A 26,213-nucleotide genomic window follows, 5' to 3' on the forward strand; every position below is an offset into this window, starting at 1 on the left:
GGGGCATATTTTCCACTCCACTATAGTACAAGTCCTGTTCATTACATTTGTGCTGCATTTCTCAAACAAGGCTTCTCAATTGAGTCATAGAACATCAAAAATTATTTGAATGACTATTTTCTCAGTTCCCACCAAGGATGGTATCTAACTGATACCACTTTAGATGCAGAGGAGAGAAGTTAATTCATTACATCAGTGGATGGCTCGGTTCCTTGGGGATTCTCTCTTGGAACCCTGGTTGAGAAAGATGGGATGAAATTGCCAATAGTAACCATTCTGAACCTCTTTCATATGGTTCAGCTTAATAGCTTTGGCTAAGTGAAAGAAATATTAACTATAAATACTTCACAAGGACATTGAGGATATTAAATACTTCGAGGTCTAGGAAAGTACATAGCTCAATGCCTATGACAAGAGAAGTACTTGATCAACTTTAAGGGTTGTATTAATTGAAAGAAGGGTAACATTGACTGTAATAACAGGAAAGCATAAATTGAGAAAATTCTTCATAAATTAAGTAGAATATTTGTTTTCATACTAAAACCAATTTCTTGGGCAGCTGAAATATTAAAAACACAATCTCCCAGAATGGCATGGGCACCAGCCAATCCAAACTGATGCCTGACTGTCAAAATGGGTGTCTTGCCAGACACATATGGCCTTTATGCTGGACTAATGCCAGGGCTGTAGCACATTTGAAGACACCCTACTGGACTCTAGCACTGATGACCACCTTTTATAGAGACCTATCTGTAGGGTTGCTCTCATTCACCTTCCGTATAGAAAATGTGTTTTCTCTGCGAAACCAGTGCTAACACCAATCAACTAGGGCTAAGAAATATGTGAGACTGGGCACAGTGGCTCACACCTTTAATCCCCAGCACTTTGGAAGGCCAAGGTGGAAGGATCACTTGAGGCCGGGAGTTCCAGACCAGCCTGAGAAACATAGCAAGATCCCATCTCTACAAAAAAATTAAAAAATTAGCTGAGCGTGGTGGCACATGCCTGGATTCCCAGCTACTCAGGGGGGCTGAGGCAGGAGGATTGCTAGAGCCCAGGAATTTGAGGCTCCAGTGAGCTATGATGATGCCACTGCACTCTAGCCTGGGCGACACAGTGAGACTCTGTCTCAAAAAAACAAATAAAATAAAAAGAAAACAGAAAAAAAGAAAAAAATAAGTGCAAATTAAGGACAGCACTACAGCTTGTGAAATCTAAGCATATGAGCCACGAGGATCATTAATATTTGTGGAGTTCAGACTTACACACTATTCTGAAGTCAAGCCCATTTCAATTTCTACTTCCTGGGTCAGCATGGAGGAAATGATGCTTGGTGGAGTCAGCCTACTGAGGTTTTAGAAAAGTTATTATTTCATTGTCCTCTCATACCCCGGAGTGCTCTTTCAGAAACAGAACAAACTACTGTGTGGGAAAATAAGCTGAAGCCATTGTGTTCTTTTTGTTAGGAACATAAAAAAATATAGATCTTAGTTAACAGTTTGGTCTGGATGACCTCAAAGGGAAAGAGAAAGTTATTGTGGTCTCCTTGTGTGAGACTCTTACCTCAGGCCTGACTTATTTTTTTCTTTGTTTCAGTTTTACTTTAAAAATACAAGTCTGTTCAGAATTTGTAAATAACTAAAATATGTTCTAATTCACAAAATCACATATTTCTGTTAATAGGTTGTTGTGCTGTGAAATATCCAGGCTATAAATTTCTTTGACATTCAAGCCTTTGGTGAATAAAATGAATTATTGAGATAGTGTAGGCATTGCCTTAAAGCGAATTTGGCTTCCCATCTTAAAAACAATGTGGTTTCTCACCTTCCCTGCACACATTCTCTTGTGAGGCATATTTTTTATTTGAGTCTATACTCAAAGTCCCAATATGTGAAGTGTCTTAGATAAATAAGTAATAATAAAAATCACAATAATAATGATCATAATCTCTTATATTTTCAAAGTGCCTAATCATGTTATCAAGTGCTTCCTTATATACAGTTGACCTTTAGATGAGTTTGAGCTGCACAGGCCCACTTATATGCATATTTTTTTCAACTAAACGTGATTGAAAATATAGTATTTGTGGGATGCTAAGCCTGCAAATACAGACAGCTGACTTTTCATATACATGAGTTCTGCAGGGCTTACTGTGGGACTTGGGTACGCACACATTTTGGTACACTTGGGGTCCTGGAACCAATCCCTTGTGTATACCAGTGGATAAGTGTACCAGCTATTTAATCCTCACAGAAACCCTATGAAATAGGTTAGCAATTATTTTCCCATTTTACTGAGCAATTATAGGACTTGATCAGTAAACAGAAGAATCTGGATGAGAACCCAAGTGTTATAAATAAAAGGGCTTCTGGGTTAAAAAAAAAAATCACAACTTTTCCTAAATTGATTTAGTGTCTTTGACATGATTGTTTCACAAAGAAAATTGATCATGACCATCAATGACACCAGTTTAGATTTACTCTGTGCTTCACAGTTTTCACAAGGATTTCACATACACATAAAATCTCATTTGATTCTCATAACCTAGCACAAAGGTCTTTCAGAGAGATTAAAAGACAGATGAAATCACACAACAGGGATCTGCCTAAGACAAACAACTAAGTACCAAAACTGTAGCTCTTCCTTCATAATATGCTTTTGCCTCTCTTCTAAACCTCTTCTTAATTGGTAGCTCCATCTCTTCCATTGTCCTCAGTAAATCTGAGTGTGATGTGTTTTGCTTAAACAAAGGAAGGAAAATAAGTACACATTAGTTTTGAATGAGGATAAAGCCTTTCTGGATGGTAGCATATTAATAGCATTATCATTAAGAACAGGGACTGGAGCTGACTGCATGGGTTCAAATCCTGGCCCTGCCATTTACTAGCTAAGTGGCTTTAGGCAAGTCACCCAACCTCTTTGTGCTAGAGTTTCCTCATCTATAAAATAAGGATAGCAAGAGTACCTGCACCATAAAACGTGTGAGTATTCAGTGAGTTAATATAAGTAAAGCACGTGGGAAGTGCCAGTCATGTACTCAATACTCAATACCATGAAGCACCATCCATTGTTATTGTCACTGGGGAAATAGCAACACAAGGGTCTATAGTTTGGAATGGGAAAATGAGTGTGGACCAATATACCCTAAATTATCTTGTCATCCATGAGGGGTTGAGAATGCAGTGTAGCTTCCCAAATCTGGCCCGTAGGGTGGTCTCTTGCTGAAGCAGCTGTTCTCCAAGCTTTTGACTAACAGGGCTATGAAACCAAACTCCAAGGTGTAGCAGTGTTCTTCAGTTAAAGTGCTACCTTTGTGATAGCCTGTGGAAGCATCTCCTCATACTTATTAAAAGTACTGGCAAACAGTGTAGAAATATTTCTGGGGCACAGAGACATCCATGCCGGGATGTGATTAGTCCTATTCATCTGCTCATCAAACATGCATTTGGCATTTGGAAAACAAATTAGCACTGTTCCATAGTAGGTGATGCAGGATTTCCTTGGAGAGTCTGATCCTCATAATCCTTTAATGCAAACCTGGGAGCAATCGAAATGCTGGCTACAAGACAGGGTTGTGCAGTAAAATGCAGATGCCTCCAAATGTGGGCTTCCTTCCTTTTTCCAAATATAGAGTTCTAAAGTGTTAGAATGCCAGTGAAGGCTGTAGGCTGAAGGCATGTCTGAAGAAACCCACGAGACTAAATCAAGAGCCACCTTACATAAGTTTAAATGCTTCCAACATGGGTGGCAAACTGCTCCAGAGACCCAGAGAAGCCAGACACCTGAGGTCTTGTCAAAGGTGTGTAGTGAAAATGTTGGTGTTCTTATCTCTCAGACAGGCTCACATATTTTTAATAGGCCATGGATTGCATCACTAATGTTTTCATCAGCCAGTGTAAAATAAATCCATTAGTCACAGTGTCCTTCATGTGATAATGATATTTAGAGCTCATTAAAAAGTAATTGTAGCCACTTTCCCCTACTTTATCAGCAGGATTCAGCTGGTGATTTGATGATCCGAAACATCCAACTGAAGCATGCTGGGAAATATGTCTGCATGGTCCAAACAAGTGTGGACAAGCTATCTGCCGCTGCAGACCTGATTGTAAGAGGTATTGGATTTTTTTTTTTTTTTTTTTTTTTTTGTCCTTAAAGTATTTTTGTGATAGCTCCTCTAGCACAGAGTTCTAAATACCTTAGTGGTTTAGAATTATGGGACAAAGGCAGGCAGAAGCTGAACATCGTAAGCAGTGGCTACAACCTACAGAAGCTTTGTGTGCGTGTACGATTTCTCATAGGGGATTGCCACAAAGTGCCCTGAGCAAATCCAGTTACTTTATACCAAAAATAACTCCTTCGAGTGCCCTGATTATGGCTGTTGGAGTTGATATGACCTTTTAGAATAACTTCAGATTAACAAAAGCAAATAGTTCAAAGAGGGATCACACTGTGACTTTTTATGTCTCAGCTGGGCTAACCTGAATTCGTATTTTAGGCCACTGGTATAACATTGGATTAAGTGAAGTCATCCCCAGGTTTTTCTTAGTTTCCTTTCTTTCTCTGAGGTTAGCAGTGCTGTTGGGTTCCTAAAATAGGACTTCGGGGAGAAAACACTTCCTGACTTCCTGAGATGTAGTAAATAAACTGGGAGTTGATATAAAAACTAGCATCTGTGAGATTCTCCTGAGCACTACCAGCACAGCCTAATTTGGACCTCACAGCTTTGCCCGCCACGGCTGGGCCACACCAGCTGACGGCGTTCTCAGTCTCGCCGAACAAACTTGTAAAGGAAGTGTAAACGGACTTTTAAGAGCTATTTTTAAATGAAAATTAAAATATTTGTGAACCCACGGTATACAGTAGAATCCAACCTCTAATTGCTCAGCAGTTTTCTAAAGTATTAAAAATGAGGCCGTCACAGAGCATCAAAATAATCCCTTGGCCAGCGTCTCCTTCGTTGGAATCCCTCACTGTTGGTGTTGAGGCATCTCGGACCAGCCAGCTGAGCCCATGGCAGAACTTTGAATGCAAGAAAATAAAAATTTAGGGTATCAGAATTGGAGACAGGGGTGAATCTGAACACACAGGGAGCAAGGCATTGTTGGAAGCAACAAAAAGTGTTGCTATATCCTCTATGCATAACGTGAGGGGTGAAATGAGCGGGGGTTAGCAACTTAAACCAATTGTCAAGAGAGGTTCAAGAAAAATAGCACTCCACATGTCTGCTTTGGTTCCTCCTTAAATTGCCTAAAAACCCTTTCAGTAATGGTGCAGATAAGGGCTAGATAAGAGAAAAATTTTCAACCTAGGTAGATCTGCCCACATAATAACTTATGGAAACATGTTTATTTCCATTTTAAAATACAGTAGCGTGGGTCTGCTCTCCCCTTGGGGACAAAAGAATTCCGTTGCTGAAATTTATCCTCTATTTAATTAGGATAATGTTCAGATCAGCAGTTTAAACACCAATAAATTAGACTAATAAATATTTAAATCAGTAATACTTGAAGTTCTTAAATGATATTGTATACTTCATTTCACAGAAAATAACATTAAATACCAAGAGGAATTTGCAAACGCAGTGTAAAAGAAAATCTAGTCTAATCAGTTAATAAGGCCAATAAATTAATGTGCCATTTAAAGCCATAATCTTTCACTTTATCTCCTCCTGCTCTGCCCTTGCAGCTTTTCTCCACATTACAGAGGGAAGGCAGAAACGCATTTTACCACCCGTAAGAGATTTTCATATTTGAAACTAGAATAGCTTTGAGTCTTGGCTCTGGCTTCTTTGATTCTCTGACGCCGGCTCTATTTAACCTATAGCAGTCTAATGGCAGCTACGGCGGGAAGCAGACACAGGTATCAAACCAACATTCCCTTTGCCGTTACCTGGGACTAAAACTTGTAGGGGCCGCTGAGCATGTTATCATTTCGTTCAGAGGACAAAAATTTGCACATTTTGTCATTTTGAAAGAGGGAGCCAACTTCCCTAAAACCAAGTTGGTAAACATTCTGCAAGGGGATCTCTACACAGTGGGGGGGGGGACAGGGGGGTAGATGCAGGAAGATAAAGACCAACAGACCCTGGAAAGTACCATCTTTTCTCTAATGGCCAAATTCACACCAGCCCTTCATTTCCTTCCTACACAGTGGCCAACGACGGGCTCAGATACTTCCTATCGATCGAATTCTTTGAGAAGTTCACAGGGGAACACTTTTCTATTTGTGGTACTTAGATTTTAAAGGCCATTGAAGCAGCATCCATAAAGACAAAAGATGGGGAGTGCTAGGATGAGAAAGCCGGTAAGGAAAAAAAAAAAAGATTGTATTGTCTTCTGGACCTTATCTAGTTAAAAAGATTCCCAAAGACCAAAGGTTACATCAGCCCTATCTAGATGGCATTAGATTGACATGCTGAAATGTCACCATGGAAAGTTAATCAGTTCCAGCATACAGATTTTCAGACATTTCATTCAGGAGTGGGAGGAAGAAGATAAATTTAGTCTCACCTGTGTGTCTATAAAAATGGTTTTTAAAAAAGGAAAGAGAATTTAGGGCATCGTATAAAGGGTAAAGGAGTGAATTCTAGAACAAAGTCTAACTTCAGGAAACTGCCGTTAACTTTTCACCACTCTGTGAGACGTCTCTTTTCCCTGTCCCTGCGACATGGCCCTATAGTATTTTGGCCGTACATTTGATTGCTATACTGGGGATTAGTAAATCCCTCCTGGGAATATCTTCTTATGCCTGTTGAATGGGCATGGGGCTTGTCATTATGTCCCCTCAGAATCACTTTTTCTCCTGAGGTGTTCAACTGTGCCTTGTTAAAAATGCATTTAACTGCCTGGTAAGAGCTTTCGCGTTGGGTCTTTGCTCCGGCTCCGCTGTTATTCTGTCTTTGCCGACCAACCGCTTTCCATCTCTCTATTTCTTTTATGATTCTCAAGCCTTCATTTAAATCTGATTTCCTCCCCTTTCAATGGTTTAAGCACAAGGAAAGAAACAATGAACATCGGGAAGATAAGTAGAAAAATACAGGTATGACTTTCAGAAACTACAAATGAGGGTGTTTAGACTCCAGCCCAATTTTGAAATTGCTCTGAAGAAGGGAGAGCCCTGTGACTCTCGAGCACCGTCCATTTTCACAGCAGTTCCCTTGCACACAAGCGTGTGCTCCTATTGGATACAGGGCGGGGGGCGAGGGGAGTGTTAGCAATTACAGTGCAGAGGAATGCGCAGAGCCACACACTGTGACTTCCAAAATTTCAAAGCTATTTCTGCCCAAATCTGTATTCTCAGTGGTAGAAATGGCCATTTCCAGCAGACTATAATCTTCATAAAATCAGGAGCAGTGTCTGTCTTTTCTTATGACTCTGTCCCCAGGTAACAGTGCCTGACTCATAGTAGGAATCTACAAATATATGATGAATGAATTAACGAATTTGGGCCCTTACGGTAGCCAGTATTTTTAACATCAAAACAAATACTCTGTTGTAATTCTTTGTTTACATATAAGTTCTTCCCATTGTACTGTGAGCCTCGAGGAGGAAGTGGCTGTGTCTCATACATTTCTGTGGTTTCTGTGGCTTCGGAGCCCAGCAGAGTTCCCAGCATCTAGTAGGTGTTCAAAAAGGATTTGACAAGTGATAGATCCATGCATGGGTCAATAAATGATTGAATGGGTCAGCGCCCATTCAAGTAAGTGGACCATTTACGTAGACATTTGAACACACTGCTCCAATTCTGAGCACCCTGCTCTTTCCCAGGTCCCCCAGGTCCCCCCGAGGCTGTGACCATAGATGAAATCACAGATACCACTGCTCAGCTCTCCTGGAGACCCGGGCCTGACAACCACAGCCCCATCACCATGTATGTCATCCAAGCCAGGACTCCGTTCTCCGTGGGCTGGCAAGCAGTCAATACAGGTACCATACCGGATGCTTGGTTCGGGGCCTTCTGAACTCAGCAAAATGCACAGAGCGCTGCCGTAGATGCCAACGGACATCTAGGTTCTCATTAAGACACAGCTATAAATGACACATTATGACTGTTTCCCAAACCTCAGCCCACTGTACTATCATTTAATATTTTTTCTGGATATCAGCTCCCGTTTGTCTTTTAACTCATCCTCAGCAATAATATCTGTGCAATGACGCATCTGTTGTGCTGGTTATATACGTTTTCTTAACACATACTAAAAAATACATTAGTTATAAAAATAAAATGCATCAATCTGTGTACTCCCTAATTCTTCTGTGTTTCAGTGAGGTACACTTTGGGAAACAGTGGAATCTGCTGGACTGCAATCATAGTCTTTGCAGACTTTACACACTGCTCTCAAGAACCTGTAACTAAGGACTGCAGAGAGTCTCTTGCTGCCCATTTCTTTAGATGGATAAATTTGGGGATAAAAAGGTATGAGGGCGGTTTCTAACCAACCTTACAGATTCAAGGTTGGTTTTTTTTGTTTGTTTTTTGTTTTTTGAGACAGAGTCTCACTCTGTTGCCTGGGCTAGAGTGCCATGGCATCAACCTAGCTCACAGCAACCTCAAACTCCTGGGCTCAAGCAATCCTCCTGCCTCAGCCTCCCGAGTAGCTGGGACTGCAGGCATGTGCCACCATGCCCGGCTAATTTGTTCTATATATTTTTAGTTGTCTGACTAATTTCTTTCTATTTTTTAGTAGAGACGGGGGTCTCTCTCTTGCTCAGGCTAGTCTCAAACTCCTGACCTCGAGCAATCCTCCTGCCTTGGCCTCCCAGAGTGCTAGGATTACAGGCGTGAGCCACCACACTCGGCCAAGGTTGTTTTTTTTAAACCATTGTTTACAGTAACATTTTCATCCTCTTCCTTTATTATATTATATAGCACTTCCTATTTTTTTTTTTAAAGTTTCACAATCATTTCTCTTTGGGTCTTAATTCTTATACCATCCTTGCTTCTGTCAATGCCTCCAAATCAATTCATTATTGAATTTAGATTTCATTTGGGGAAAAATTGGACAAACAAGTAATTATAAGCAAGATACACACTCCTCTAGACACTAACGCTTGGGCGTGTGGCTTTAATGTTTTGAAGGACGGATAAATGGAGTGCCATGCCCAGTTTGATGCAATACATATGAATTGCGTTGATTTTAACAACCTCAGTTTGTTTTATTCATTTTAGCTTATGGATCCTCAGAAATGGGTTTCTGTGTTTCCTGCTGTAATCACTGAGTTTCTGCTGAGTCACAGGAGTGGCTTTAGGAAGGAAAGATGAGAAAAATCTGGAAGTTAGGAGATGAATCCTAATCCTGGTTGCTAATGAGCTGATCTCTATACATCATTTTCCTCTTCCATTAAATGAGCACACTAAGAATTGTTTAAGAATGAACATAATAATTTTACCTTCTTCATGGGATAGTTGTAAGAATTAAACAATATGCCTGGCGCTAAATAATAAATACTGAAAAACATGTTAGGTGATAGCAATAATGATTACAGTCGAGTAGCTTTGGGTCTTGAGGACTTTATGACTTTTACGTTGTCGTCATCCGCTGGTATCTGATTTATCAGTTTAACATACATAGATAGTTCTGAGATTGCCTCACTGTAATGACTGTGCAGCTACTGTCAGGCCACCTACACTGGGCTGCGGACAACGATGATGATGGTGGACGTTCCGCTCTTCCTAACGCTGTCTCTGCAGTCGTTTTCTGAGAATGCTATGAAGCAGTCCCCTCTCCCCGCTCCTTTTGATGTCTTTCAGTCCCAGAACTCATTGATGGGAAGACATTCACAGCGACTGTGGTGGGTTTGAACCCTTGGGTGGAGTACGAGTTCCGCACGGTTGCAGCCAATGTGATTGGGATTGGGGAGCCCAGCCGTCCCTCAGAGAAGCGGAGGACCGAGGAAGCCCGTGAGTAACACCCAGGATACGGTCTGTTCTGGCAGCATCTGTTCCTCAGGGAGAGGCTTTGACTTCTTGCTGCTCTTCAGCCCTAACGAGGCTCTGTACTCGCACACCCTTCCCCTTAAATGATTATAATGTTCAGAAATCAGGCCGGTAGAAGCTCAGCTTAGCAGGCAATGAGTGTCAATCAGGAGTGAAGTTCTCTTCATTGGGTCCACTTACAGAGCGGGGAACACACTGTGCATGGCTCTCTCAAAAGCCAGCTCTTTCTTCATTGATTCATTTGTCACCAGGATGCCCCTAACAGGATTTTTTTTTTTTTTTAAATACCCCACACTTCAAATAAAATCATCTCACAGAAAGCACTAATGGCAAAGAATAACTTCTTTAGAAATGTTCACTAAGATTTTCTTAGGGTATAAACTGTTCCCAAAAGCTAAGATTCAGAACATGCTGCTAATTCATACAAGACCAGTCAGCAATTTAGTAGAGCCTTCTGCATACATAGCTTGAGTGAGCACAGGGCGAGAATAACAAATTTGTCTGAGTCAGTCGTAATTTTATTTCTCTAATGCAAAGCCAGAGGCCTACATGCATGGCCTTTGTAGAGCTCCCAGCTGTGGAGAGGCCAGTGTGTTGAAGGAGTAGCAAAGTCTCTAAGCAAATGGGAGCTCTGACCCTATTCTCAGGGGGGAAAAAAAATCCACCTAGATCTATGTCATTGGCTTTAACTAAGAGGGGACATCCCCAGTCATGAGCTACATACCCCAATGAGACATTTTCATATTCTGTCTGGAGTCTTTCAGTTACATGATGATACTATAGTGAATCCCATGCTTTCTCTTCTCCTTCTTGAACTGTAATTAATTCCTCTCAGCAACCCTGCGGAGGAAGCTAGCATCATTTCCCCTCTTTTACAGAGAAAACTGGGGATCAAAGAGGTTAAGCACAGTGATCCAGGGGTCAACTTATGTCCACCACTTCCTTCAACACCCAGCTCAAAACTCACCTTCCTCCGAGAAGCCATAGTCACCCCTACTCTCAGCAGCCTGCCACTCCAGAACGCCACCGCACTTCTCCATGCTGTCTGTACCCTACTCTTGTGTGTTGCCAGCCTGGCTCTGTAATCGTGGTGTACGCGCTCTCACCCGCCACCCAGACTGTGAGCTCTGCAGGGGCAGAGTTTGTACCGTCTTTCCTTGTGTACCACCACATGCTTAATAAACGCGTTAGGACCAGAACCTCAGTCCTTTCCTCTCCCCGGGAACCTCTCGGGCTCTAGGGATTGAGCTGAACAATTGTTCGGACATGTCAGATAACATATGTACCTTGTTGGATGGGAAACAGGTAATTAATAGCAATTTCCTTGGTACGTTTCACTTCCTCAAGCTGATGCTGTGGGCCCCTTGGCGACGATGTTTCTGATCTCAAAGGGCAAACGTATTACACACAATATACTTTGCATCACAGGATTTTTTGAAAGTGAGTCACCTCAGCCAGGCAGCCTTCCTGACCCTCATTTGACTTTGCCATTTGACATAACTCGTTTTTTGTCTCCTGTGCAGTCCCTGAAGTCACCCCAGCTAACGTCAGTGGTGGAGGAGGCAGCAAATCTGAACTGGTTATAACCTGGGAGGTAAATGAATCACAGAACAAAAGGAACATACATTTGTCTAAGCTGTTTAATTATTTTCCTCCATGTTAAACATAGCTGGGCAATTCCCTCCTCTGTATTTAACATTTGAGTGCAAACACTCCCTTTTCATACAGCTAATGGCCAGCAGGAAAAGATGGTGCTTGCCCATCAATTGTAGAGGCAAGTTTTGATTCATCACAGGAAAAACAGTCATGAAAGGGAAAGTAACACAAGTCAAATATATATATATACATATATATATATATATATATATATATTAAAGAAAGCTATTCAGAGAAAACCAGTTTGTCTTTTCTTCCTGAATTGCTGCATCGCCAATTGATTTAAACATCTGCCAGCGACAGCTTCAGTGTACTAGTGTGATTTCCTGACAATTGACTTTGCTTCTGGAACCCTCTTGTAGGAGGTATTTTTTTAAAGAACCTGGAGGAAAGTTAGTCACCAATTTATTAAGTATTGACTTTGAGAGGAGGTGGGAGCTTTAGAAAAGAATTCTTAATGTTTTGTGAAAGAGTCTAGACAACAGCCCCAGAAGTTAAAATCTTTCATTTACCCAGAGCACAGCAATGAAAGAATCCCGCACCCCTCCATGGACTCTTGCCTTCTGGGAGGGGGATCTCGCCTGAGCCATAATGGTCTTTATTCCTTCAATGAGATCGTTTGTCTATTTTGCACTGGAGGGAGGAGAGGAGTATTAGATGGCACGTGTAGGAAATGTTGGTTTTTAGGAGACTGATGTCCAGGTTCTTTCACAATCTTTTCCCACTATTTTAGTTCAGAGCCTGCCCCATCAAAGAGCCAGGCTCTGAACTGCAGATCTGCATTTAGTTTGCTAACCCTGCCGTCGCTCCAATACCGCATGAGTGTTTAAAGCAGCCTGACCACAAACCCTAGATTTAAAAGACTCCTGACAAAACCCAAAATAAGATAAGTAGGGCAGCATGTAGATGAGAATGTTGAGGCTGGAGGGAACAATTTCCACGTTTGAATCGAACTGCTGTGATTTCTGAAGACCACCTCCCTTCTCTCCCAGACGGTCCCCGAGGAGTTACAAAACGGGAGAGGCTTTGGGTACGTGGTGGCCTTCCGGCCCTACGGCAAAATGATCTGGATGCTGACTGTGCTGGCCTCTGCCGATGCCTCCAGATACGTGTTCAGGAATGAGAGCGTGCGCCCCTTCTCGCCCTTCGAGGTTAAAGTGGGAGTCTTCAACAATAAAGGAGAAGGCCCCTTCAGCCCAACCACAGTGGTGTATTCTGCAGAAGAAGGTAGGAGTCATGCCGCCCCAGTAGTTGATATCTCTTCAATTCTGAAATATTTTAGGAGGTATAATCGATTTAGCACTGTACATACAAATTAAAGGCATATCCTGATTTGAGAAAAGGATAATGTAAAAAATTTGGTTCATTATCCACCGCCAATCTCTTGAAAAGACAGCAACTTCACTCCATATAAACACACATGACTATCCTTTATTAATTCCATTGCTAAGGACAGGAATTGTGAGTACCCCATAAGACCTTCATATCTATATGTACATGTCATCATTACTTTTAAAAGGATTTTATTTTATGCCCTTAAGTGAATATCAAGACATGCTTCACATTTTATCTCACCACTTGTATTTTCATAAATCCTATTGTACTTATAATTTATTCTAACTTATTAAAGAGAAGAGTAAGTCATGAAGCAGTGTGATTGCATTCACTGTCATCCACACTGTCATTATGTTTAATGTGTCTCACACATTATTACCACTTCTATGCCGTGCCTGCTCTCAGAGTGCCCCTCACACAGTGTTCCTCACTGTTGGAGTTCATCTGTGTTGTTTTAAACATGATGTTCCGAATGAGATAATATTAAAACATCTGAGGCCGGTCCCGGTGGCTCACACCTGTAATCCTAGCACTCTGGGAGACTCAGGAGGGAGGATCGCTTGAGCTCAGGAGTTCAAGACCAGCCTGAGCAAGAGCGAGACCCTGTCTCTACTAAAAATAGAAAAATTAGCTGGGCGTGGTGGCACGCACCTGTAGTCCCAGCTACTCAGGAGGCTGAGGCAGGAGGATCACGTGAGCCCAGGAGTTTGAGGTTGTAGTGAGTTACAATAACACCACTTGCACTCTATCTGGGGCAACAGAGCAAGACCCTGTCTCAAAAAAAAAAAAAATCTGAAAGTTGAGTCATTAATTTGGAGTCAGTGAAGATGCAAGATATTCTTCTCCCCAGGTAGAGAAATGATCCCCTTAGATTCAGTAGTCCTCCGTTATCTAGCCCCTGCTTCTGTCTGCACCAACGCCTGATGCCCTTCCCTGCATACTCCACACTCCCACCAAATCCAAAGGATTTACAGTGATCCAAACAAGCTTCAGCCCCTTGCATACACTTCATCTTCTCCTAGGTGACAGTCCTAGTCACTGGATTATGAAAATGAGAGAGACAAGGAAAAGGGGCAGTCAAGTGACTTGGCTAAAATTTAGGAGAGCTGGGTGACAGTTCAGTTCCACATTGCAATCTGTATGAACTTGGACAAGTATATACTCCCTGGGCCTTAGCATCTTCAGCTGCAAAGGAGAGGCTGGACTGATGCTTCCCAAATTTCAGTTATTTTTGCCAGATTCTGCCAGAACTGTGTACCATTTGTATATGTTAACATTTTCCTTTCAAGGGTCTTTCTTAAAGAAAAACATAATTTAGCCATGTCGTAAGCAATAAAATTCATTAAATGCTAATTAAGAAGGATCTGTGTTAAGGGAATTGCTGGCTGTGAAAATCTGGTGCTTAAATGTAAATAGTTCTGGGTTACTTCTCTTCCACCCACCCCCAAATTTAGAACCGAAAGACTTGGGACAAATTTTCACTATCACCAACCCTCAGCTGTTAATCACCGCTCTTCTGCAAAATGAGGGTTTGTCTCACAATCATTAAGGATGATTCTATAACCGTGAATTTTTTGTACCTTGTAATGCCAGTGTCTGGAAGCCTGTCCAGGTGCAGCTGATAGAGTAATAACTTTTTCCACATTTGTCTGCAGAACCCACCAAACCACCAGCCAGCATCTTTGCCAGAAGTCTATCTGCCACAGACATTGAAGTTTTCTGGGCATCCCCCCTGGAAAAGAACAGAGGACGCATACAAGGTTATGAGGTAGGCAAGAGATATGCCTTGGGTCCGGCAAAGAGTCTGTGCCCCTCAGCCAGGCCTTCAAGACACTCTCTGATGAGAAAAGACCCAGGCCTGGCTTCCAGCTGAGCATTCATGGAAGCATCGAACATTCAGCTGTGAGACTACCCTTTTTCTGTGTTTCACTCTAGAAGTATTTTTGAAAATACATGCAAATCTAAGCATTTATGAGATGGTTGACAAAATGAGCTTTGACGTCTGATATGCCCGGGCTCACCTGAGCTCAAAACAAATGTGGGGGGAAAAGGAAGAAATAACCACCAAGGGTTGTGCAGATTTACCATCTCACTAGGAATCGAAGAAGAGAAAAGGGACCTTTCTTACTGTGGATAATTTCATGGAACATACCAAGTTTTTTGTTCTGAAAGCTCTGCTTCATGAATTGGTATAGAAAACTAACTCTAGCATAAAAATCTGCATAAAAAAAATTACTGTGCAGTGACACTGGAAATATCCCCAGTGGGGGTGATTTCCAAGGTCTTTCTTTTTATTTTCTCAGGTTAAATATTGGAGACATGAAGACAAGGAAGAAAATGCTAGAAAAATACGAACAGTTGGAAATCAGACATCAACAAAAATCACCAACTTAAAAGGCAGTGCACTGTATCACTTAGCTGTCAAGGCATATAATTCCGCTGGGACAGGCCCCTCTAGTGCGACAGTCAATGTGACAACCAGGAAGCCACGTAAGAACAAACTTGCTCAGAAATATTTGGGGGATGCATCAAACATATCCAAAGTTCATTTTCTGTCCCCACCTCCCAATGATCATTTGCATACTAATTGGTAACATTATGTGGTTTCAAATTTACCTTAACATTTTAACTGAACCTTTCCAAATACCATGCAAAATTCACTGCTCTGGAGGACAGAAAGATAAATGTTTTTCTCCTCACTGGGAAGGGCTACTTCTCTTAGCTATAAATGTTAGGCGACCAACTGAATCTTTTTCCATTTGCAATGCTGTATCTCATCAGATTTTAGTGACCTTGAAGATACATATTAGTGCAATAGCCCATTAAATTGTCTCCACTCTCAAATTCTAGTAAGGAGATATTCCTCAGAATCCATTGAGACTTAATAATCTGTGACTTCGTATATCTTAATTTTTTTATAGCACCAAGTCAGCCCCCCGGAAACATCATATGGAATTCATCGGACTCCAAAATTATCCTGAATTGGGATCAAGTGAAGGCCTTGGATAATGAGTCGGAAGTAAAAGGATACAAAGTGGGTAATTTCTTTTTTGCAAAGGCACCTAATCCTGCATTAGTGGGGATAGTCTCTTACATGAATCATACAGTCGATTCATGTTCTCACACTCTCTGATGCTCTTCCAGCCTCTTTAGGAATCGCTGCCCCCAAAGTGGTTTGCTCTGAGTTTTATAAGTGGTCTATGGTAACTGGCCCAGATTTAGACAATCACCTAAAAAAGGTTAGGCAAAAACCCTGAAGAACCACTTTTTAACAGCTTTGTTTTGATCTTATCTCAGTATTTTCTTTAATCAACAACAGTAACTTCCCAATATTACTAATGATTAATCATTTTGTTCATGTTTCTATAGTTTATATAGAAAAAGCAAATTTTCCAGAAAATTTGTTTGCCTGATCCCATAAATGTCAGCCTATCTTTAAAGAGAAAATGAAAAGAACGTGTATATAGTCTCATTGCCACAATTAAAGGGGATTATAATTATCTTTGCAAGGTTTTCAGCTATCTATTTCTGCCTAACAAACCACCCCAAAACTAGGGGCTAAAACAATAATAACATAGCATGTTTCATGATTCTACAATCTGGACAGGACTAAAATAGGCAGTTTCTCAGGCTGGAATGACTAAGATGCTTCTTCACACACTTCTGGCTTCTCACTTAGAATGAGTGGCAGAACTGGAGGCTGGCCAGGGATCATTCTCTGCATGAGGCCTCTCCACGTGGGTAACTTGGGCTTCCTCACAGTATGGTGATCTCAGAGTAGGCAGACTTCTTACATGGTTGCTGGCTTCGAGAAGGAGAAAGCAGAAGCTGCCAGTCCTTTTAAAAGCTAAAGATGAAACTGCCTACTGTGAGGCCAGCTCAGATTCAAAGGGAGAGGAAATGGATTCTACCTCTCAGTGTGCGGAGCAACTTGCTTGTGCAGACAGGGAAAGAACTGATGACGGCTACATTTATAGACCACAGCATGCACTGAGACACTGTGACCAGGAGGTTGACAAATCTGTGAGGAATGAATGAAGGAACCAAGGTTATTTAGCTGGATAAACAAGTCTCAGAAGCATGATAATAACCACTTGAAATATCTGAAGGGCTATTGGAAGGAACGGCAAGTAGAATTGTTCCTCAAGGTTACAAGGAATAAAACTATGACCAATGAGTGAAAGTTACATGGAGATATTTTGGCTCAGTTTTGCTTTCTGATAGCCAAAGCTCTTCAAAAATGGACTGTCAAGGAGAGACAGAGGGTTCTCCATCACTGCAAATAATCAAGTGTTAGCTGCGTCACCCCCAAGGAGATGTTAGAAAAAGGAAATATAATGTGGGTATTTAAATTATATGGCATTTTGTTCCCTTTCTAGCGCTAGAATGTTATGAGTAAATGACTTTCAAAAAGCTTTTGAGAAACCATAATCATTGGGCTATGTTAACAATGTTCTTGACCTTCAGTGGTTTTGTATTCAAAAGAAAAATGGTTCTTACAACTTCAATGAACTGTCCTGTAGTTTTCATTATAAAAGGAAGATTATAAATCTGGGCATGGTGGCACATGCCTATAGAGTCCCAGTGACTGGGGAGGCAGAGGCAGGAGCATCAGATGCATCCAGGAGTTTGAGTTCAGTGTGGGCAACGTAGCAAGACCCTGTCTCTAAAAAAAAATAAATAAATAAAATACAAAAATAAATAAAAGGAAGATTATAAAACCAAACCTATGATTTTGAAAATGTTTTCAAATAGGAAAGCTTGGAAGTCAAAATTTTCTGGAGTCTTGTGAACTGGTCTTTTATCTACCAGAAAATAAATGAAAGGATTACAAAGACGTGTACACCAGATAACATGAGTGGCAGAAGCAGGCAGGTGGAAGCTGTAGCCAACTAGGCAGTGTGCTTCTGTCAAAATGCACCAGCTGCTACTAACTTCCTGCCTCCATTGCCTTGTGAAAAAGTGGGCACAATGCCCCAGACATGTCAATGTTTCAAAAGATGGCAGGAAAAAAATAGATTAGTATGTAAAATTTTTCAATTTTTAAATGTTGGCAACTCCTCTAATTTTGTTTTGTTTTGCTTTTAAACAACATTTGAGGCAATGGAAGACAAGCCAAATAAAACTGGTATGCAGTCTGAATTAAGCCTGCAGGCTGCCAGCTTGTGACATTTTTGTGCAGAGCTATTGAGGTAGCAGATAGGCAGTGCTGTCAGGCACTGGTTAAAGAACACAGGATCATTGGAAAATAGTAGGTAAAACAAGAACTGGAATTAGGAGTTGATGTAGAAGGTGGTAGAGCCTCGGATAAGGTACATAGAGAAAAACTCAGAAGACCCTCCCTGCCATGGACTATTTATTGTTTCTTCATCCTCATGGCACAGTGACTTGTATTCTACCAGCGGAGAAACGTTCCCTAAGAACCGCTCTGCAGAACGTTCACTGGGTCCTTTTTAAAACCAAACTCTTCTGGGAGAATCATATATAGGATAAAGAGATAGGAAATCCATATTTTGGTCCTCTATTGGGTATGTGACTTCTGGTAAATCACTTAAACTCTCTAGAACTGCATTTACTTTTTTTTAAATCAAAGGAGAAATTTCTAGTGTCTTTATCTTTCTCTGACCTTTTGCATATCTGTTCCTTCTTTCCCGGACTGCCACCCTATGTGTCCCCAAGGAGCCACTCAGCTTTCAGGTCTCAGCGTAGAAGCCTTCCCTGATGGTTAGAGCTCCTTCTAGTTACCAGATTTTAAAAAGTACTTTGCATCTTCTTGGGTAGTTGCTAATTAACTGAAGACTTATTGTAAATCCCCAGACTATGGGCTTCCAGAGGACTGTGCTTGAATTGTCACCATTATTTCTCCCGCCCAGGATACATTCCCTATGGCCATATTAGAGTGTAGGTTGTATTAGAATGGAGATCTCATGTCCTAAAATCCTAGATCATTTAGCTCTTGGTGTGAAATAATGTGAAAGAGTTTATCTGATCAGTTTTGTCTATGGTAAAACAGACATGGGGTTGAGTAAGTTGGAAGATGGATGAGGGAAGAGAAAACTAAAATGAAGAAAAGAAAGAAGGCTAGAACGAAGACAGACCTTTGCAACCTTGGATTTCCCACCCTGGCTAACACTGCCTGATCACCTTGACCTTGATTACCACAATATTACCAAAAGCAGATGGGATGTGGGCAAAACTAATTTAACCAAACCAAGAGAGAAAGTAAAAAAAAATACAAAAGAAAAATTTTTCCTCCCAGCTTCCAGTTACACCCAGTAGACCAGGTAGAAGAAAGCACAATAAAAACACAGGTAAGCTTTAGGAGTCCCTGGGAGCTGCACAAGCTCCATGGGCAAACCTTTAACTAAATTTTAAGCTCCTTTTCAAGCTGTTGCTAAAATAAAACTGATGAGCAGGGAGCTACCTGAAGCATTTCAGCAGCCAGGCAAAAGGTTAGCATGGCGAGGGATTCTAGAGATCACTTTACAGGTGCAAAAACAGAAGCCCATCGAGTACAGTGACGTGGAGTGCCTTCAACCTTCTCAGGGGCAGGGATCGATAAAGCTGGTCTGCTTCACTGAACTGTGTCTGAGAAATGATAGGCATTTTTAGAAGAAAAACTGAGTGACAATTATTATTTAGTTGCCACTTCTTGGCACTCCTGCAAAGAAGTGGCAGGGTCTCAGAGACTCATGTGAGCTTGCCTTGGTAGCACCCTTCCAAGAAGGTCTATCTTACATTTACTACCTCAGCAGACACTTTTGCAGACATCCAGAAGATTCGCTTGAGCAGCATAAAATCAGGCAGGATGTGTGGTGGGAATAAAGCAGGTCAGGACAAACACAAGGGCATTTGACCTCTGAGGAAAGATGTGCTGGGCTTAGTGTAGGATTTAGGGAAACTGCTTTTATTTCTATAGAAATAAAACAAGACATTGGAACAAATTGAAATTTCAGATGTGAGCAGACCAGATGATCACCATAGATTTAGACACTTTTTTCCAAATATATCTTTTTATGTTGGTTCATTATATCTTCTAGATCTAGTCTAGACTATCTCTATGTTGGGAATTTTGCATCCAAGGAAGCATGAGTGCTGGGTGAGTAGCAAGTGTGTGAAATGCTGTAGGAACCACACGTGGTGACAGCAGAGAAAAGAGTGGGTAACAAGGTTAGAATAGGTGATAGGAAAGGACATTTTCTGAGTTGTTCTTAATTTCCAACTTAATCACTTCCCTTATTTTTAGGGCAGGGAGTAGAGAGGCAGACTCCCTATACCTCCTCAGTTAGATTCCAAAGTATCCCATGTAACTGGTTATAGAAATTGAATTGCTACACATATGAATGTTTCGGGTATGTAATTTAAATATATATGCAGTTGACCCTCTGTATCTGCAGATTCTGTATCCTCAGATTCAACCAACTATGGATCAAAAATATTCAGAAAAAAGGCTGGTGCTGTGGCTCACGCCTGTAATCCTAGCACTTTGGGAGGCCAAGGTGGGGGCATTGCTTGAGGTCAGGAGTTTGAGACCAGGCTGAGCAAAAGCAAGATCAGGTCTCTACAAAAAATCAACAAATTAGCTTGGTGGAGTGGTGCACGCCTATAGTCCCAGTTACTCGGGAGACCGAGGTAGGAGGATCCCTTAAGCCGAGGAGTTTGAGGTTGCAGTGAGCTGTGATGATGCCACTGCACTCTAGCCCAGGTGACAGGTGACCCTATCTCAAAAAAAAAAATTCAGAAAAATAAAAATAACACAATAAAATACAAATTTTAAGAAATACAGAATAGCAACTATTTACAGAGCATATACTTGTACTAAGTATTATAATTAAAGATGATTTGAAGTATAGGAGAGGATGTGCTTAGGTTATATGCAAATACTATACCATTTTATATAAGGGACTTGAGCATCCCCAGATTTTGGTACCTATGGGGGGTCCTGGAACCAATCCTCTGCAGATAACAAGGGACAACTGTGTGTATATATATTGCCCCCTCCCCACACACATATATGGCGCCTCCCAAGATATCCCAGGAAACTCTCATGTCACTTATAGAGGTGAGATTATAGGCTGAATAAAATACAAATCTAATTACAATGGCAGAGTGCTCTTTGATGGAGAATTTGACTCATTAAAAATAGCTATTGTTTTTGTTTTGTTTTGTTTTATTTATTTATTTATTCATTTTTGAGACAGACTCTCACTCTGTGGCCCAGGCTAGAGTGCCATGGCGTCAGCCTAGCTCACAGCAACCTCAAACTCCTGGGCTCAAGCAATCCTTCTGCCTCAGCCTCCGGAGTAGATGGGACCACAGGCATGCGCCACCATGCCCGGCTAATTTTTCTATATATTTTTAGTTGTCCAGATAATTTCTTTCTATTGTTTTGGTAGAGACAGGGTCTCGCTCTTGCTCAGGTTGGTGTCGAACTCCTGAGCTCAAATGATCTGCCCGCCTCAGCCTCCCAGAGTGCTAGGATTACAGGCGTGAGCCACCACGCCCAGCCTAAAAATAGCTATTGTTTATATCAGACTTGCCCCTTCCAAAAATTTGCTTTTTATCCTAAATACTAAAGGTGTTGCAGTGTAGGTTTATTTTTGCTTTTTAACTAAATTGTCTGGATTTGTGAGGTCTCAGCTTGGATAGACAGTCTCAACAAAAAGTTGACTTAAGAAAATTTGAGGCCTAGACTATTCTGTTAGCACAAATCCTGTACTACTTTATTGACACCAGAGCTAAAAGGAGAACATCTGGTCTCGGTATCACAAAATAAACTGCCTGCAGAGACAGGCGGATAACATAAAAGAGTTACATTGACTCAGTCCATTTGAAAAACTATTAATATATATGCTAAGGTGAAGCACTGTTATAAGGCATCTTAAATTCATAATAACCCATGAAGTAGGTGAAGTTATTAGCCCGCAATTTTATAGATGAAGAACCATGGCACAGAGTTCAGTAACTTGCCTAAATCACACAGCTACTGTGTTGAAGACCTGGGATCTCAATACAGTAGGATGGGTCCAGAGTCCCACCTTCTAGCCACTTGGTTATTCTGCCTGCCAGCCAATCGTTGCCAGACAGGAAGGACCATCTTCGTCAATTTTGTGCTACTGTAACAGGATACCTGAGACTGGGGAATTACTAATTATAATGAACAGGAATGTATTGCCTTACAGTTCTAGAGGCTGGGAAGTCCAGTATCAAAGTTCTGGCATCTGACAAAGGCCGCCTTGCTGCATCACCCTATGGCAGAAAGTGAGAGGATGAGAGAGAGAGGAGGCCGAACTAGCTCTTTTTTTTTTTTTTTTTTTTTTGGAGACAGAGTCTGGCTGTGTTGCCTGGGCTAGAGTACCATGGCATCAGCCTAGCTCACAGCAACCTCAAACTCCTGGGCTCAAGCGATCCTTCTGCCTCAGCCTCCTGAGTAGCTGGGACTACAGGCATGCGCCACCATGCCCGGCTAATTTTTTCTATATATATTTTTAGTTGTCCATATACTTTCTATCTATTTTTAGTAGAGATGGGGTCTCACTCTTGCTCAGGCTGGTCTCAAACTCCTGAGCTCAAACAATCCACCCACCTCGGCCTCCCAGAGTGCTAGGATTACAGGCATGAGCCACCGCGCCCGGCCAGAACCAGCCCTTTTATCACAGCTCCAATCCCACCAATAAGGCTGGAGCCCTCATGACCTAATCAACTCATAAAGATTCCACCTCTTTATACTGTTACAATGGCAATTAAATAATTTCAACTCGAGTTTTGGAGATGACAAACATTCAAACTGTAGCAACCAGTGTGGCCATATCTTCCAGTTTTTCAATAGAACCCAAAAATTTTTCATGTATAATTTCTTGGTTTTTAAATGTTGACATCTAACTAAAAAAAAAGAAAAAACACTTAAACACCATGAGGGCCAAACAAATAATATATGCAGACTGGATATGACCCGTGGGCACCAGTTTTCTCCTGTCTAACCCCCTTGTTTTGAATTTACAAAGACACAGACTAGAAAGGGGAAGCAATGTGCCCACAGCCACACAGGTGGCGGCCAAGCTGATCTTCGCTAAGAATCGAGCTCTGAAGGCAGCCTGCCTGGGCCTGAATGCAGGCTCCGCCACCTGCTAGCCATGGGACCCTGGGCAGTTGCTGAACGTTTCCAGGTCTCAGTTTCTCATCCTTGCAATCAGAATAGTAACAGTGCCTACTTTAAGAGGTCATCTATGTAAGCATTTAGAACATACAGTGTCCAGACATTCAATAATGGAAGTAGAAGTCGTCGATAATATTTGCTATTAATATTATTGCCACGAATCCATTCTTTCCACTTGTCTTCCTCCCTGGATATATATCAAATGCAAGCACAGCCTTCACGTCAATCAGAGGAACCAAGTGTTTGGTGTAAATAAAAGTTTGACCGGACTTTATTTAGGTCCCACTGCTGTTCCTAATATTGCAAAACTGATAAGCAGTGCTGATAAAAAGGCTGCTTTTTCCTGGAAGTGTTTCTTTTGGATTTATATTTGAAACTAGTTGAATTCTCTGAGCTCTTACAAGGACCAGAGGTAAATCAAAGAAGCAATTTATTCCTCAAAGCCAGATGTGACCTTGCATCCCATCAGCCAGCCCATTCTCCTGGAGGGCTGTGATGAGAAGCTTTGGCACTCCTGAAGGTGCCCGAGGATTTATTTGTGCCTAATCATTAGCGAGGGGGTGCTGAGTCTGATACAACTGACGCTGCGGAGGAGGGGGGGACACGTAGGAATCTTTCCACCTTAAGGAAATTGTGTTTTCCACCTTGTATTAGAGAGACATAAATTAAGGTGATGAAATGCCAGGGAACAAATGGGATCTACACCATTTTAAGGGAATTTTATGAATTTCATTTGTGTTTGGTTTTGTCTTGAGATAGAAGAGTGACCTTATGTCCCTAACATCAGCAGATCAGAATTTATAGAGGATTTTAGGGAAGGATGAGCTAATCTTGTGGTTCTCAAGGCATGATCCCTGGACCAGCGACATTGGCATTAGCTAGGAACCTGTTAGAAATACAAATGTTCAGGTCCCACCTCAGACCTACACAATCAGAAACTCTGGGAATGGGGCCCCAGCAGCCTGTGTTTCAACAAACTTTCCAAGTAATTCTGATGCATGCTGGAGTTTGAGATCCACTAATTGAATTCAAGAGGCCCATCCCATATTAACATCACCTGAGGACCTTTTTTTATGAAAACATTCCACAGCCTGGACCCCACCTCTGCAGAGCCTTACTCAGGCCTGCTGGAGCAGAACTTGAACAGGGTTCCTCAACCTCCTCACTGCTGACACTTTGAGTTAGGTGATTCTCTGATGTGGGGCTGTCTTCTGCATTGTAGGATGTTCAGGAGCAGCCCGGATTTCTACCGGCTACACCAGTTAGCACCTGTTCTGACAGCCAAAGATGTCTGCAGACATTGCCAAATACCTCCCTATGGGGCAAAATTTCTCCCCCACCCTTCCCACCCCTCATGAGAACCACTGATCTAGAGCATCAGTATTTTGCAAGCACCCCAAGTGCTTCTAACATGCAGTCAGGACAGACAACCACCGTCTGATCCAACCCTATCATTTCAATTGCCACAGGAATCTGGAGAGGATGAGCTATAGTGGTTCTGTAGGTAAATGCACTTTCTATAGATAACCTATATGTTTCCCAAACCTATATGTTTTGTTTCTGATTGGAGTTCATGCCAATCAGAGCAGGCAGTCCCAGGAAGGTGAATGTGTTTTCAGGAGAGCTAGTTGGCCACCTCATCAAGTGAATCACACCACAAACTCAAAACCCAGTGGGGGTCAAGAAGGAAAACAAAGACGTGTAAGTGGGACTGTTGGAAGCTCCAGACACTTGCGGGGTGACAGTGATTGACTCTTTTCTATGTAGATTCTCAAAAAGGGATCCCAGTTGGAGGAAAGGGGAGGAGTGTTACTGCCCTTGCCTTTCAGAGATCTCCCTGTGCTGAACTGTCCTCTCTCCAAAAGATTCATGATAATAACGACCTTTTGGCTATTCTTACCTTATGCTTTTAAACTTTGCCATGTGCGTTTCTCTTATTCTGTTTAAGCCTTCATAGATACTATTCTTTACATGCTTCCTTTGAGCCAGACCCTCCCCATATTCCATCCTTGTGCAATCTTGAAAATGCTCCAAAATGGGGGATATTACTGTCCCCATTTTACAGATGACAGAAGTGAGACTCAGAGAGGTGAAGTAAGTGGCCCACAGTCGTGCAATGGCCAAGTCTATTCTGATGCCGGAGTCCAGTGTGTAACCGAGCTCTGTGCATCCTTAAGGAGATATTCATTTTTCCCATTTTTTCAGGCATGTCACCTGAGCCTCCCATGGTTTAGGCAGTTGGTAGGATCACGCTGCCCACTCCCCTGCTGTCGTATCCTTTGAAACTCTCTCCTCATAATGAAAGGGTAGCTGCAGACGTGGCCCTCACGGTAAACGAGGCTTCCAAATGCAAGTGGGCAGCCGGACAACCTCAACGTCCCTGCATTTAGCTGGTGCCCAGAGGTGAAAACAAATGAATGCTCCATCTTTGGGGCCTTTGTGAGAACAGCAGGTGACACCTGTTCTTTCTGTATTGGCAGGTCTTGTACAGATGGAACAGACAAAGCAGCACATCTGTCATTGAAACAAATAAAACATCGGTGGAGCTTTCTTTGCCTTTTGATGAAGATTATATAATAGAAATCAAGCCATTCAGCGATGGAGGCGATGGCAGCAGCAGTGAACAAATTCGAATTCCAAAGATATCAAGTAAGAAAGGCTTTTTTCTCTGTTTCCCCCTGGCTGTCTTATCTTATCAGCCTTCCAGATGAGTCAGGGCTTGAAACAAATTAAGCCCAGAAAAATAAGACTTACAATAAAAATAGAGGCTACCAACTCTCTCCCTCAGACAACTGATGTTTGCCAATCACAGGCAGTTGCGTGCAAAAACCAGCTTGCCCTGTTTTGACTGATTAATCTGTTGCCAATCAAAAATAAGGTTAAAGCAGCTCAAATCAGTCACTCAGGTTTTTCCATGTTGACATATGTGGTTTGCATTTACATAACTCCAGAATTACAGCTTAGAAAGTTAAAAGCATGACTCGGTCGGGAGGAATAAGCAAAAGCATTCTTAAAAGTGCTGTAGCAGTTTGTCTCCAGTGAAACAATGTAGCTCAATGTCTTCAGTTGAAAATATTTCAAACTTACTATTTATTTTGAACGTGTGTATGCAACATACCTGTAAACTCAT

General features: G+C 41.7%; 1 protein-coding gene across 1 annotated transcript in view; it reads left to right on the plus strand.

Annotated features, from left to right (window-relative positions):
- The window catches only part of CNTN4 (contactin 4), a 155,419-nt gene that overhangs the window by 127,051 nt on the left and 2,155 nt on the right, over window positions 1–26,213 (plus strand). Inside the window, exons 7-15 of the mRNA XM_069473830.1 lie at window positions 3,992–4,112; window positions 7,767–7,925; window positions 9,751–9,900; window positions 11,460–11,530; window positions 12,585–12,819; window positions 14,583–14,695; window positions 15,231–15,417; window positions 15,849–15,961; window positions 25,564–25,732. Of these exons, the coding sequence (XP_069329931.1) occupies window positions 3,992–4,112; window positions 7,767–7,925; window positions 9,751–9,900; window positions 11,460–11,530; window positions 12,585–12,819; window positions 14,583–14,695; window positions 15,231–15,417; window positions 15,849–15,961; window positions 25,564–25,732 (1,318 nt within the window). The remainder of the gene's footprint in view (window positions 1–3,991; window positions 4,113–7,766; window positions 7,926–9,750; window positions 9,901–11,459; window positions 11,531–12,584; window positions 12,820–14,582; window positions 14,696–15,230; window positions 15,418–15,848; window positions 15,962–25,563; window positions 25,733–26,213) is intronic.

Source organism: Eulemur rufifrons, chromosome 7 (genome assembly GCF_041146395.1).
Source record: "Eulemur rufifrons isolate Redbay chromosome 7, OSU_ERuf_1, whole genome shotgun sequence".
Classification (NCBI taxonomy): Eukaryota; Metazoa; Chordata; class Mammalia; order Primates; family Lemuridae; genus Eulemur; species Eulemur rufifrons.